The 15,658-nt window shown below is 38.2% G+C and overlaps 1 protein-coding gene across 2 annotated transcripts in view; it reads right to left on the reverse strand.

Annotated features, from left to right (window-relative positions):
• The window catches only part of uxs1 (UDP-glucuronate decarboxylase 1), a 61,822-nt gene extending 56,219 nt beyond the window's left edge, over positions 1-5,603 (reverse strand). Inside the window, exons 1-3 of one of the 2 annotated variants that reach the window (XM_023950550.2) lie at positions 5,340-5,603; positions 4,929-5,087; positions 672-699 (exon numbers count right to left, since the gene is read on the reverse strand). In XM_023950550.2, coding sequence (XP_023806318.1) covers positions 672-699; positions 4,929-5,016 — 116 coding nt within the window. In that variant the 5' untranslated portion in view covers positions 5,017-5,087; positions 5,340-5,603. Of the gene's footprint in view, positions 1-671; positions 700-4,928; positions 5,088-5,339 lie in introns of those variants that run through there. The other variant, XM_078940115.1, reaches the window with a different exon arrangement.
• Positions 5,604-15,658: the final 10,055 nt, after the last annotated feature.

Below are 15,658 nucleotides of genomic sequence, written 5' to 3' on the forward strand. Positions count from 1 at the left end.
AGTCATGGTTGGAATCATTTTTAGGTTAAGTAAAAAGGAGGAAAAAAAAGACTAAATAAAAAGATAAAAGATTGATCTTATGACAACACTGTTGTTGACGTCCATTGTTAACGTTAGCTACTTCCACAAACAAGGAGTGACCTCGTTCACCGTTGAGTACTCTTCTGCGCATGCGGGTCACTTCCGGGTCATTTCACGTTCACACAGGAGATCACAAATGTTCACATTTAATTGGAAATGTGAACTGCCTTGCAAAAAACACAGAGTTTAAAAAAAAATCGGAATTGAGCATTAAGCCCTGCAGTGTGACCGTAGCCTAATGCCTTACAAAGTGAATTTAAACACTGTAAAAAGAGGTTTAGTGAGTAAATGGACTTCAAAAGTTGAAGGAATGGTTAGAAGTTTGGTTTTGCTTTTTTGATTTCTTTCATATTTCACATTGGAGGTTTGACCCTGCACTGTGCTCACTTTAATCAGTAATGTTTCATTCATTGCACCTGAGTGTAATATTTCATGCTTTTATTACCGATAAGTTTTCTATTCAAATTTTGGAACTGTTATGAAAAAATAAATAGGTTAGTAATAAACAGCTAAAACATGACACTTATTTCTACTGCTCAATATATTACAAAGGTGTTAAATAAAGGACATTCACATGGGAAAAGTGTTACCTCATATTTGTATATGTTCCCCAAACAGCTGGAAGAGAAAAAAAGGGATAAATGTTTGAATTATGGATTAAATGCAGAAATAAGCACAATAGTGGATATTGTACAAATATTGTAAAATATTGTAAAAACAAGCAAGTGCATCATAGCGGACAACACACATGTGATGACAACAAATAATAATCAGTCCATCATTCCAGTCCAATGCAAAGACATGTGACCATGCAGTTAGGTAGAATGTTCTAATATTGTTCCTTTTGGATTATTTGGATGTGGAAAAACAACAGTGGACTGAACTTTAGGAAACTAAAATGTAAATGAATTTGCCATCATTTCTTGTTTACTTGTTTGTTTGTACATATTTTATTTACACTTGATTATGTTGCAAGAAATCCAAGGAATCTGGAAAACTTCACCTGCACTGTCCAGTACCAGGTATTTATCTGAGTCCCACTGGATGAAGTTTTTGGACTGGATCCATTTTAGATAAGTGAATCGGATCGTTCAAAATAAATCAAGATAGACTATGACTTGTATCAGCAACCACAAACTATGAGTCAAATTGTTGTTAAAATGAATCGTTACACCCCTGTTACTCACCCTTGCGTGTTGTTTAGGTGATCGCTACGACCTGTTGCCCCACAGCTTTCTCTTAGGGAAAAATGTACAACAACATTTTCCCTCTACGGGCTAACCGAGCAGTCTCTGATTGCCTGCTTGTCGGAAAAGCAGCTTTTTTCTGCACCAGAATCAGCTGATTCCCGTTGATCAAATGAACGGTCAAAGAGCTGTGATGTGTCAGTGTGTGCTTTTCATGTATCGCCGGTGACATTTCCAGTGTTACAGAGTTCAGCAACCTGACAGGAAATTTGCAGGCTGGTCTTCGCATTACTCAGGTTGCAGGTTTTGAATAACAAAATGCAACTTATTCAGCAAATCAGCGGCAGGTGTAGATAGGGCTGACTGAAAACAAGCAGGAAATTCTCCACCCCTCCCCCTTGGTGATGTTCATTTCAGAAATATGGGACATGAGGAAGAGGTGGAAATACATCCCGTCAGGCCCATCATGTGTGTGACATGAGGAAGTTCCTTTGATCTTTTTATCTCCACAGTTTTACAATGAAATATTAGTCACATATTTATTGTTATTTGGCCTAAAAGCACTTGAGCCTGGAATGATCCCTCAGCAGAGTGCCACACTCCATGTTCGCCCAATACAGCAGTGTTTTTCAACCAGTGATGGTCAGGTGTACCGTGGGAAATAACCCTTTCACTGATCTAAACCATTTTCCATCTCCAGGTTATCAGCTCTGTGTTCATCCAAACAGGTCTTGATAAAACACTGAGTAGTTAGGAATATGAAAGATCATAAAATACTTTTTTCTTTGTGTTTATTTGATTCTATTAAAGACACTTTAATAAGAATGACGGTACCGCGATTTAGCTGCAGCTTCAGCTCTGTTTTCGGAAAAGTCCCGCCCCTTTAACTGTCTCCACCAATCATTCTTGGAGGCTTAATCATACGTCATCAGTCTGACCAATCAGATGTGGTTAAAGTCTTCACTTCCTTGTTCAGATTCTGCTCATAAAGTCTCTCAGTTCCAACAAAAATTCCAGCTAAAGCTCTTATTTAGCGGTTTATCTGTCCATTGAATCCGGTGTCAAACCATGGAACAAGTGAACAAAACAATGAAGTTAAGAGAAGCGAGTCTGTTCGAAAACTGCAGAAGTTTTCGCACTTCATCTCCCATGATGCATTGGGTTAAAGTGACAGCATCTCAGCATACAATGATTCTTCCCTGTTAAACGTCTTAACCACAACAAAAACACATCAAACCTTTTTTAAATCTTCGTGATGAAATCAGAGGTCAACAGTTTAGTTCTCCTTCAAGGTTTGTGTTTGTTAACAGCCAAACATCGCAGAGTTTGGTCCAAGTCATCTTTCTAAGTGAAGCACTTTTCTAATAAGGTCTGGATTATGTTATATGTTAAACTTAAGAAGTAATAACAACATTTTAGAAATAGAATTAACGTGAAGTGGCCAAAAGACACAATTAAACTAAATTCAAACAATTTAATCATCTAAAAAGAAATAAAACATTTTTGTTAAAGTTTCCAAAGACCTCGTCTTTGATTAAGACAAAAGAAAAACTAATAAAACTTCAACATGTTCACTTTTTGTGTAGCAACAGAAAACATAAATATAATGTTAGTCTTTTTGTGTGAATTTTATCAAACATATAGTGATCATATATTTGTTCATAAAATTACATTTGCCTTTGCACTAACATTGAAATAAATATAAAAATTAAATAAATCACTATTTAGAAAGAATATATTTGGGTTTTTTTGTGAGGCTACATGAAATTACACGTTAATAAACTGGAAGAAAAAAAACTACCAGGGTAAAGTTTCAAATAATTTGGTTGAAAATGATTATGGAAAACTAACTTTTATTACATCTTTTAGAAAAAACAGCAGCAACTTCCAGCTTTTTCTGCCGCAATTATCACAAAAATGCATGTGAGATTGTGGAGGGACTGTACATCAATACAGACTATAGAGTTTCTCCTTTTTTCAAGTTTTGGACGGGATTTTTGTCAAGGTTGAAAACCACTGCCATACAGAGTACATGTGGTCATTTTACAATCAGACTTCCAATCAACAGGGTTTAAGTTTATGGGAAGAAGTCATCCTAATAACATGTCACAATAAACTGCCATGGTCTTGTGAAATTGTTTCTCCTTTAAACCTCAGAGTTTACTTCCTTAATGTATGTCAGTAATAAAATACAGATACAGGTTTACCACAAGCAGAAAACCACAGGTAAAGCAGTTATATATAAATGAAGTACTGATGGTGTAACGTGCAACACTTCTCCAGATCAGGAGGACGATTTTGGGAAACTTTAGCCACAATGCAGTAATATTTGATGGCTAAAAAAATGTTATTGTTGTTCATTTAATTATGCAGAAGATATGATTCAAGACTTAAATAAACCCCCTTACACTCCTGTTTACCTCATTCTTTAACTGGTGCACAATGACACAGTTTTAAAGTCCCTTTGACCAGGGTGTGTCTCGTTTGTTGCTCCAAGAGTCCCACCACACCTGATAATCACCATCCGTGTCTTTTTAGCCGGTTATCAATGTTTAAAAAACACATTACAAGCTAAGAAGTCTGATAATAGGATTTCTGCTAGGCATAACATAAAATGAACAACCATTGACTGTATATGAGAACTGGACGGAACAGTCCCACTCAGAGTTTAGAGGTGGAATTCGATTAAACTCCAGCCGCTCTGCAAAACGGTCCTAAAAAAGGACAGTTTTTTTTTTGTTTGGGCTGAAAATGGCAAATTGATTCCATTAAAAGACCACTGGGAGCACTTTGGCTATGACCGAATTCCTTCACTACTCACTACTTAGTGCATTCGCCATTTTGTAGGGCTGTCCGAATCTACAATTCCAAAATCCAGAGCCCTAGACATTTCCCAGAAGTCTCTGTGAAAAGCCAGTGTGAATCAAGGCTCACTAGATCGGTAAATACAGACCACAATGCATTGCGTTTGGAAAATTTTGGCAAAGAAAATGTATTTTAATATTTTTTTTCATAAAATAACTTTTTTTTCTTTCACAACACAGATTCATAGATGGTCGTAAAATTCTCTTGTTAATTACATTTTTACCTTGTGAAATCGGTGACGTCATATTTACAGTTGTTTAGGATTATGGAGGGAATTCGGACATCACTATGCAGTGCTTAATAAAGGAATTCGGACACAGACAGATTCTATCAAGCTCTCTTTCAGTGGTAGGGGCGTGGACTTCCAACAAACTCGCTCACTGATTGGTGAGAGTGGCTGCCATAGAAACAATGATTTGTTGGAGCAGGAAGCAAGTCATTTTCTATGGGTGACGTCACACTCAGTCGGTCCAGTTCTCATGCACTGTCAGCCTAACAACTTTAAAATGAGTTTGGCTCATTCAAGTTTCTTCTAAAACCTTATTTACACTATAATGAAAGGTATCAATCTAAGTTCTGGAAAAAACTGAAGTTTCATTTAGAGTCACAAATGTAAATGAAATCCATTCTACTGAAAGTGTTTGACAGCTTATTTTAGATTTCATATTAAAAGATGGAACTGGGGGGGCATGGCCACAGTACCCACTCTGATTAAAGGTTTTAAAATACAAATATATATATAGTTTGTTTGATGGATAGGTCAGGGCACACACAATGATAAAATAGTGTACTTACAGGCAATGTAGGCGATCAAAGCGAGGGCAACGAGCAGCTTCATCATCCTTCTGTTTAAACCAGAAATCATCCAGATGACTCGCTTCATTATCCGGTCCCAACAGCCGATCAGGGAGACTACTCAAGTCAGGCGGAGCATGGTGAGCTGCAATCCATGTCCTAGGAGGATTTCGAGTTCAAAACTGTAACCAGCTGCCGAGGCAGACGGCTAGCTAGTTGTTCCAGCTACGTAAACAGCAACAGGAGCAGTTTACGTGGCTAGCAGCAAAGTGCAGGCAGAGAGCAGAGAAACCACGGAGAAGCACTTCAACTGCGTCATTGAAGCCCGGACTAACGCTGAGCCTACATTCGCCAATTTCTCTCTTTCGTAACCTAATGACAAACTGTGGCAGCGCCTTGATAACTAGTTACCTGAAGAGTAGTTTGTTATAGCTTCACGTTAGCCACAGACTGCTAGCAAGCTACTGAACTACTAGCTTCCTTTTTCTGACTTTCCCCGCCGCTTGTTGTAGAAAATCCTGAGGCTATTTTGTTCTCATGTTTGCAATACGCCCAAAAGTAATCCGTCCGCCCAATTTAAAATAGATAAAATATCATAAAAACATGCTGGAGTTTGTTCTTCTGCCCAAATCAGCACAGGAGCGAGTGCTCTGTCTTCGATTGTGCAGCCTGTCTGGCTCACTTGAATGTGACGTTGGACTTGAACCAATCTTTGAAAACAAGCGATTTATTGTTGTGTAACCTCGTGAGGAGGCCGCGGCGTTTACTTAATTGTCATCTTTTCATAGCTTGGTAGCTTCCAAATTCCAGAGTTATTCAATTGAAAGCTTCACAATGGCTTTTTATTGAAAGAACGTTGGCTGGCACCATGACATGGCAACCCGAAGTTCCCATTTCAACCGCTAAACGAATCTGGCGCTGCTGAGCATGTCCAGCATAGACTGTTGTATTATCAGTCCATGGAAAATTAAAAATTCAATCATAAAGATCCAAAACCCTGAATACGCTTCACACAACCTATTAATATTGTGAATAATCGTAGTCTTTAAATGATAGGGAAAAAACTAAAATAGACATCCCTACAATTGTCAAAGTGGGATACAGTACAGCCTTTGAGCTATTTAATTAGAAATTAGTTTATTACAGTGTAACTTATTAAGTAAACTTGGTGATATTATACTTTTTTTAAACAGAATTTGTATTTAACCCATAAGAAACCATGGAGACATAGAAATGATCATAAATGTGTTCTGTGGTCCACTTGGTCGGTGGTAGATTTAATCAAATTGTATTAGTCACAAACTTTAAATGCATTGTTATGCAGCAGTGACGTGCTTTTTTTGTGCCACTCCAAGAATGAATCCATTTAAACAACTAACTTGATAGATATATACATAATCAGCTCTGGGATGCGGACTTGAGGAAAGGAGCTCCTCATTCTGTGGGCCCTCAAAGAGCAGTAATGTGTTCCTGAATGCAGCAGGCAGGACAGACTGTGACTTGGGTGAGATCTGTCCCGGATCATTTTGAGAGCCCTGGCTTCACATCTCTCCAAGTAGATGTCCTGTGGGCCTGGATGGGTGGTTCTGATGATCCGTTCGGCTGAGTGAACCACTCTCTTGATGGTCTTCACGTCCTGCTTGCAGCCGCCCCAATCCGTGTGATCGTGCTCCCGGTGAAGATACTCTCCACAGTGCGGGTGTAGACGTTCCTGGAAGTCTCACAGCGTCTCTACCATCTAAGGTGGTAGGACGCTGACGAGCCTTTTTCACCACGATCTTGATGTGGGTAGATGTATACAGCCAGGTATATGAAGCTGTTGGCCCTCTCCACCTGCATCCCACCGATGGTAAGCGAAGACCAGCCCCTCTGCTGTTTCCGACTGATGTCCTCTATCAGTTCTGTCTACATCACTATCAATTATTTTCCACATCATTTTACTTTTCAGGGAAAATGGGAGTAAGATTTATTTTTTTCATTGTTATATTTGTCTGTTTGTTAACTCTATTTAACTCTAAATCCAGTGATTCAAAACTGCTTTTTTCTTTTTTTTAAATCTTGGAACACATGTTAAACTCAACCACCAATAACGCAATGATTAACAGTTTAAAACTGTCTTTAAATGCCGAGATGCCTTTTTACCAAGTCATGTAATTTTATTTCTAACATTTTTGTATTTACTATAAAAAAAACATAGGGTCACACAGGGAGTGAAAAACAAAGAATAAAAGTTGTTCCTACAAAATAAAATAGTTTTGGAGCCACTTCCTGTTGATGCAACAAAAGTAGCACTATCTTGCACATATACTAATTCTCACTAATAAAGTTTGCATTTACATTCGGTTGCAGTGATGCTGTAAATGTTTGTTTTATGCCTCCATCTCGAGCCATTTTCTGTCCCTTTAATCTGTTGAACAAAACTGACACATCAGGCTATATTCATCTACTTTTGCCTACTTGTTAAATCAAAAGCAGAAGACAACAAACTGAACAGATCTTGTTTCTTTTTATTGTATTTTTCTGTTTTTGTTAGTCTACTACAGATTTGACTTACAGCAGCAATGCACCTCAAATGGATCTTGTAGTTGACTGTTTCCATCTCTCCATAGGACACTGATGACACAGTTGTGCCAAATTTGCCATTATTTTACCATGCAGCAGCAGCAGCAAGCATGTTGGGTTTAAGCAAGGAGCCACCTTTTGACTTCCTGTTTGAAGCAGGTTAGAAATGGAAAGTAGAGATTGGAGTTAGAATTGGTTTATTTCAGGCAATCAAAACAAAACCTTAAAACCTTCCGTCAAGCAACAGAATTCGAGTGCTTTATGAATGTGATCAAAATAGATTATTACATTAATCTAGAAATCCTTATTATTATTGTTGTTGTTGTTGCTGAATGCTTTTTTTGTCCAAATGTGAGTCCTTGTCAAAGCTGAACCCATTTCAGGTGTGGTTAGAATATTAAAGATGAATAATATTAAGTGGATTGTAACCCATGGAGGTCTTGCTCATCAGAGAATCCAACACACTTATCACTGAGTTCTACAAATAAGCAACCTTGGGAGCATTTCGGGGCAGGCAACTCGACAGGCTTTACTTCGGTTACTCCCCTAGGGCGGTTCAGTTAATCAACTCACCTGTGCAGCGTCCTATTTAAGTCCAGGTGTGTAAGCTGTTCATCCTTCTTTACTGAAGCGCTGCTTTTGTCGCCCCACCGTCCCACCTAGCTTCCACCTGTGAGCTCCGTTAGGGTAGTTATTACCCAAATGTTTATGGAAATTTGTCTCATGGAATTGCACGGAGTCTTATGCCAAAACTAAAGGAATGAGAAATACCGACTGGAGGAATGTGAAATGCAAAGTTAAAGGAATGTGAAATGCCAACTAGAGGAATATGAAATGCAAAGTTAAAGGAATGTGAAATGCCAACTAGAGGAATGTGAAATGCCAACTAGAGGAATGTGAAATGCCAACTAGAGGAATGTGAAATGCAAAGTTAAAGGAATGTGAAAATAAATATCATTACCACTGCATGAGTTGTCTGACTGAAATGTGATGTTTTTGCCTCCTGTGTCAGATATAGTGCTTGATACTTCCTAATTGAGGACACACTTTCATGAATTGCATAAAATGATATTACAGAGCAAAGCTGGGCTTAAACACGGGTGTGATGAGCATGTGTGTCAAATCCTGGAACTCCCTTTATGTGGGGTGGAAAAGATGAGAAAAGTTGGAGCCTGTAAAGTGGCCTAAATCAACAAATCAAAGAGTCTCTTCACCACAAACCCTTTCCATGCACACCCCCCCCCCCCCCCCACCTTCCATTAACCAATTTGAAGCACGCCACAAATGTTGCAGTTCCTCAAAGCACCACAGGAGGCTGGTGTCAGAAGTGAGCAATCTCCCACTCACTCCCAAGTGGGAGGAGTAAACTCCAGTATGTGTGCCTGTTCTACATCTGGCTTTATTTTTGCCGTGATGAAACAAATGGGTGACATCAGAGATTATTTATCCAATGTTGTAGCACCATATGTCCATGTGGTACTGCAGTCTCTAAAATCATGGTCTGTTATGAAATACATCCAGGGAATGCACTTACTTTCCTAGTTACTATTAGGGGACATATTTTATTTTCCTCTTGCTTATTGAAGGTATTGCCCTAGCATTTATTTTTTGGTGTCGCTATCTCTACATCTCATCCAATTTCACCAGAATTCCCCCTGCAATCTATTTTTTGTTTTCATCAAAGATGTTCAGAAATCTTAAACTTTTGGAATTTTAAAGATGAACCAAAGTTTTTTTAATTTGGTTGGTAACTCTTTCCCCTGTTGTCGGGCTCACGCCTCATCTTTCCCAAAACCTACTTTGAAAGTCACATATGGGGTCTGAACGTAGCCTGAAACCAGTACACACATGCTCATAATCCTGGAAAAACATGAGCAATCTGCTAAAGTTAATCCACTTGTTTGGATCCTGGACAACAAACTTCATTGATCCTTTCCTCTTGGCAAACAGCTGTCCACTTCAGATCTGAACCGACAGCGAACGCATCTTTTTAGTTTATGAAACACATCTGTTTGGCAGATGCCACTCTTAAGAAGCTTAAAATGTTCTCTCACGATACAAGCTGGGGCAGAACAAGATCTGATCGAGCATGAATGGTGATTAAAGTGCAGGACTCTGAAGGAAAGAGGCCTCTGTTGACACAAAACACTGATGACAGCTCACTCAGAAAATCCAAACCACCTTAAAGTAAGATAAAGAATCAGGAAATTGAATAAACTGGAATCAAATATCTTTAAAGAGAAGGGAAGACCAAATGTGATCTCTATTCTTTCCTTTTAACATTTTTTTCTTAAAGTAGTAAAAACAGTTTTAGGATTTAGAAAATGTGTTTGGAAAAGTCCTCGCAGGATTTGAGGGACTCACAACTATTGTGTACAGCAGAGAAATCCCAGCTGCTCAGACGACAACAAAAACATATTTATTGTCACTTTTTTTGTCAGGTCGTTGATAAAAACAAACTGCTCGTAGAAAATAATCTTTTTAACAGAGAGAGTGGCCTTCTTCTGTGAAACAGACATGATCTTTGGCACGCTTAATGTGGTGACATGATTGGCTGATGAGGTCCCCGAGGGGTGATTTTCGGAAACGACCCATCTGTCGCTGCAGTTGTTTGTGGGCCATCTGACAGCTCTTGGCATTTTTGATAAAAACAGCCAGAAGAGAGATTTTGTTTAGTAGGTTGAAGCCCCGATGCAGATTTACAAGTTAAAACTTTATGTTTTTAAAGACTAAAAAAAAGACTAAAAAAAATTTCAAGTTGAACATTTTTTACATAAACACGTCTACAACCTTTCTATTGTGAAGTCCTAATGCAAATTCATCCCCAACGTTTTTTGTTGCAGGAAAACAAATGGAACAATACAGATGTATAATGTGGCCGCGAACTGTTCTATTTGATTAACGTACTTTAATTTTATCTCTTCTTTACTGCCTTTGCTGTAATAAACAAAAATGTTTAGAACTAACCCTGATTTAGCATATTTTCTGCTCTAAAAGGTGCACTTAAAAGCCTTAGTTTTGTTTAAAAATAAAAATACAATGTGTCTTATTTATAGATTAGTTCTGGTTGAGCTTACTAATATTAAGGAGATTTTTTTAAGTTGCAAATAAGTTTTGGTGTTTATACTCTTATGGGGCTAACATACAGTGGTGTCAGACTTTTTATGTGTTACTTACAAGATTGCGAGTTAGTGTTGTCATAATTTTGCTTGTTTTAGCGGTATCAGTCTGTTTTTGTTTGTGTTGCAAACAAGGTCAGCAGTTACAGGTACTGTGAATACGCTAACCCGGCTAACAGGTAGCGGTAAAGGGCTGCGTTTTTTGTTTTTTTATGTGTCACTAACAACTGTGGGAGTTATCATTATCACAATAAAGTTTGCATTAGCTACAGTATATCAGTCTGAAGTTTTACATGTTTTTATGTGTTGCCAAGAAGGTTGTAAAAAATTGAAGTTACACATATTGTTAATACGCTATCCTAGCTAACGTGTAGCGTGTTATAAACAAGTTCTACAATATGGGTATGTTTGAATTCCCACCCTAACCACTACATAGTGCTCTATACAGTGCATTCGCCATTTTGCAGTGCTGTCCGAATCTACAATTCCAAAATCGAGTGCTCTGGAAATTTCCCAGAAGTGTCTGGGAAAACCACCAACATTTTTAGCTTCAGATGACAGTGGACTCATAAATAATCATCGCAAAAAGCTCATTTCAATTAGATTTTAATTCCATGAAATCGATGACATCATATAAACGTTAAAAAAAAAAGCATGGTGTCTGAATAGCTTTTAAAATTCAGGGCACTACATAAAGCGGCACTATATAGTTTTTTAGTAGTTAGGGGTTAGGTTGGGAATTCGGACACAACCCTAGAGTTACTGTGAAAACAGTTAAAGTCTGACTGACAGACTTATCTCTGACTCTTTTGTCTTCCTTATAGTTTGGTGCACCTTCTGTATGATAAGTTCAAAAATAGACCATTAATTGACAGATCATTAATAGACCATTAATTCCACACTTATAGTGTGGAAAATCTTGTAGTTTAAAACCAACAACTCCATTCTTTATAAGTCATGGTCAGCGTTTTCACATCTCAGTTGAAAATTGGTCTCTGTAGCAATGGAGACCTTTACAATGACCTCACCATGATAAAAATCCTTTCATGGCGGCTTCTTTTTCTGTCAGCGTGATCACAACAACAGCCCCCCAAACGCGTCCACACAGAAGCTGCTGCAGGCAGAAAACTTGGACAAAATCCAGTTTATTTATCAGGAAATATGCTTGAAGCACTTTGCCCCATCAGCAGGTCAAAGGTGGAAATACTTAAATGAATTAAACTTTTGAACCACTATGTCTTATCCTCATGGATTAGTTTGCATCACTGGATTTTCTGCTTGAAGCCAAGGTCAGGTTCACTGAGGATGCAGTTTTGTGCCATATTAGATGTCATCAAAATGTAGAAAAAAAGGATTATTCATTAATTTTGATAATCAGTCCGTTCCACTTAAGCAGAATTTATGCACATTTATCTTCTTTTTATCTTTTTCAAATCGTATCTATATTTTTTGGAGAGGCCTTTTAAAGAGGAAGTGAAATCAAACTTAAACAGCCTTCAGATCCATCAAAATCTGGACACAAAAATCTGGCAATCATTACATTTATTATTTGTGCTGAATTTTTGAAAAAGGCATAAAAAATACATAAAATACATAAAAAACCTTTACAATTAGAAAATAAATATAATTAAAAAACAGATAAAAATGGTTGGAAAAAGGTAATAAAATGGTTGTAGGAACCCAATTTCTATTAACTCATTTATGATAATACCAAATAACAATATATGTATAATTTGTGTTTTTTTGCTTAGTTTAGCCGGGTATGCGACTTACACTCAGGTGTTGCTGTTATCTATTCTGTTATTGTAATTTGTCTTTCAAGATGAATGTACGTTCTTGTTCCTGTATTTTGTTAAATAAGTTTCTGTCTAAACCTATTTTTTCTGTGAGTGCAACTTACACTCTGGAGAAACGTACTGTATAGAAGAAAATGATTTAGAAAATGCTGTAACTGTTTATTAAGATAGTACACAAAAAACAAAGATTCGAGTTCACCAGATATTAATTTGCTCGTGTTTTTGCAATTTGGACAAAAGCTTTAGGTTTTAAGCTTAATGCTGCTCTCTCAAGGAATTTATGCTCCATTCCACACAACCTTTTTTTTTTTCAAATATCACGCTATAGCGTAGAAGCTGCTTCCTTTTGAAACATTCAAGAATGTCTTTCTAATCAGGGGAGTTTGATGATTCCCCAGAATTAAGTGGAGGAACATGATTCCGGTGTGGGGTCTGACAGCCCTCCTCTAGCCGCAAAACCCTCAGGGTCTTCTCTCATCATCTCCAAGCCCACACTTGGAGAAAAAAAAAAAACAGTGTAAAATGCCAAAATGGCTAAAGACAGTCCTACACAGTCCTAAACTACTGCCAACCGAATTTCTTGACAAACAAAACCCTTGGTGACAGCAATGAGGATTTACTGAGCTATTCATAGAAATTACTACTTTTCAGAGAAATACTCCTAAATAATGTGGGGATCCTGCAAACTCTTCTTCTGACTATTTAACCTTTGTGCCATCTTGTGGGGTCAAGGTGACCCCACCCTTACATTGACGTGTTCTCCCTACCATGACAATAAAGATGAAGAGGATTTCATGTAATCCATGGACACCAGTGAAGTTGTCTCACACAGATTATATTTAGTACTACATGCACAGTTAGGCTTCAGACTTTTTTCAGCATTTTAAACACCTCAAGTGATTTTCTGAATGAATATGTTCAAACACTAACAGTTTATAAATGATCAACAAGCACAAGTGTTTTAAGAAAAAAAAAAGTATAACTGAAGAAAACCCCGTTATGTATGCTTTAATTTGTACATTGAAGAAAAAGATTCAGCGCACTGTCTAGTGGGTCTAGATGACCCAACTCCCAATATTAAAGTGTCTAGGATAGCACAAGGGTTAAGACTGAGCTTTTCTCACTTCCTCTTCCTTCCTGACACTGGGTTTACACTCAGCTTCTCCCACTATCCAATAAACTTTCTTCCATTGCTTTAACTTTAACTTATCCCATTCAAATTAAGGGGTTTGGGGATTATCATCATTTCTGCTTTACCCCAGCCAGCAAGGCCAAGTGGGCCCCGTATGGTTTAAAAGTGGGTAGAAAATGTGGACCTTGAATAGGTTTGTCCGCAGTTTCCGTGGTAGCCCCACCTGTGTTTGCCCACATTGGCTAAAGTGGGGACTCGGTGCCAGATGCTAGACAGCCACCCAGTGAACAGCATAGTTCTGCCGGCCCCTGGGCACCAGAGCTTGCTACACTGTCCACTTAAACCAATGTGGGCAAACACAGGTGGTGCCACCCCGGAAACTGCAGACAAACCCATTCAGGGCCCACATTTTCAGCCCACTTTTATACCTTATGGGGCCACTTGGCCATGCTGGCTGGAAAAACTAACTCAGGGCAGAACGTTCGTTTTTTACTTTTGCCAACATTAATAAACTGATGGAGCTGCCTCCATTAGAAAATTCTCACAGTAGCAGCATGACTGTTCCCTTCCTGAGTCCAGGGAACAGCTGGAAAGCTCAGGTGCTGCACTGCCCAAAACATGTCAGAAGCTCAGACCAAACTGCATAATGTCATGAAATGTCCCTTCTGTTTTGTGTTTGGTTTGGTCAGGCAGCTGTGACTTCTTTTGGAGACCCTCTCCTCCTCTGAGCTCTCCTTCAAGAGTCACAGCTGTCATCAATATCTCATTAGGCTACTTTAGAAGGTGTGATCTTTGTCAATTCTGCGTCTGAGCGTCTGAGCGTCTTTGTGCTTTCTTAAGGCTTTAGTTGTAAATCAATCTTAAATTTATTTGAGGACCTGTATCGTGTTCTTCCTGATCCTTGGGTTAACTCCGTCAGCCAAACCATAACACAAATATAGGGTTATATCCAGTAACCTACATATGTCTATATACACATTCAAATGTAGGTGTTTATTTTCATATTGTGTACAATCTTACTTTGCTGTCCACAGTGCCACAAAAAACAAGGAACCATTGAAAGTGGTAATTAAACAATAAAGACAAAACTGAACAGTAATGAAATATACAAATATCAACAATACAGCAGTACTTACTGAAAGTGAGTTGTTAAAGCGACAATTTCCAAGTAAACTGACAATCTGCAAGACAATTGCAATCAAACCAGAGTGAATTCAATGGTCAGCTGGAGTCTTTGGCTGAATGTAAAAATGGGTTTCTGAGTTCTGAGGTCTCACTGTTTCGACTCCTGTACCTCCAACTTGAGGCGAAAAGTGGGAGGAGTCCATGTTTAGGGTGCGTGGAGACCTTCACCAATCTATGTAAACGTTGACTCAACATTAAAACTGGTGGCGCTCATTGCGCGAATCGTGTTTGGTGTGATTACAGCATTAGGCAGAGCTTACAAACTCAACATGGCTCATTTTTCATTTCTGTGGCACAACCTATAAATCAGCAGATGTATTAAAAGCGGTGATATGCTTGACCACTTGTCAAGCATGTGAGCAGCAGGTAAATCTATCTGCAGATTTACCAGCTTCATAAACATGAAGAAATGAACCAAGAAGCATTACTGTGAAACCTTCAAAAACTATTGACAGAATATACTCAACAAATGTGTAAAGGAAATAACAAATTACCATCCAAATTACCATCAAGAAGAAAAACAACATAACATCACGCGCTGTTTACTTATTGGGGGTGTTTACTCAATGAGTGAAATTACCCCAGTGTGCACTCTTAGGTTTTCAGACAAGGAAATAAAAAACTAAATAGGGAAGTATACAGATAGAAAGAGCATTTACAACAAAACAGATGGAGCAATCTTTCAACAGTATTAAATTCAGCGGTTAAGTCCAATATTTACCACAAATAAAATTTCAAATTGTTAAGAATTAAACACTGACAGTTAATATTTAAGGAAAGAAAACCCTAAATTTAGGTAAAAACGACTTGAAACTGAAAACTTAGGGATAGCCTGAGCTCATTGTTGTTTGAAAAAGGCCAGAGCTTTTCTCTTTCTTCCTGCCACACTTCCACACTATTCACATTAATGACCCACTTTTTGGGCCTGCAGAGGGT

The sequence above is a fragment of the Oryzias latipes genome, chromosome 21 (genome assembly GCF_053564925.1).
Source record: "Oryzias latipes strain Hd-rR chromosome 21, Olatipes_Hd-rR_3.1".
In the NCBI taxonomy this organism is placed as follows: domain Eukaryota; kingdom Metazoa; phylum Chordata; class Actinopteri; order Beloniformes; family Adrianichthyidae; genus Oryzias; species Oryzias latipes.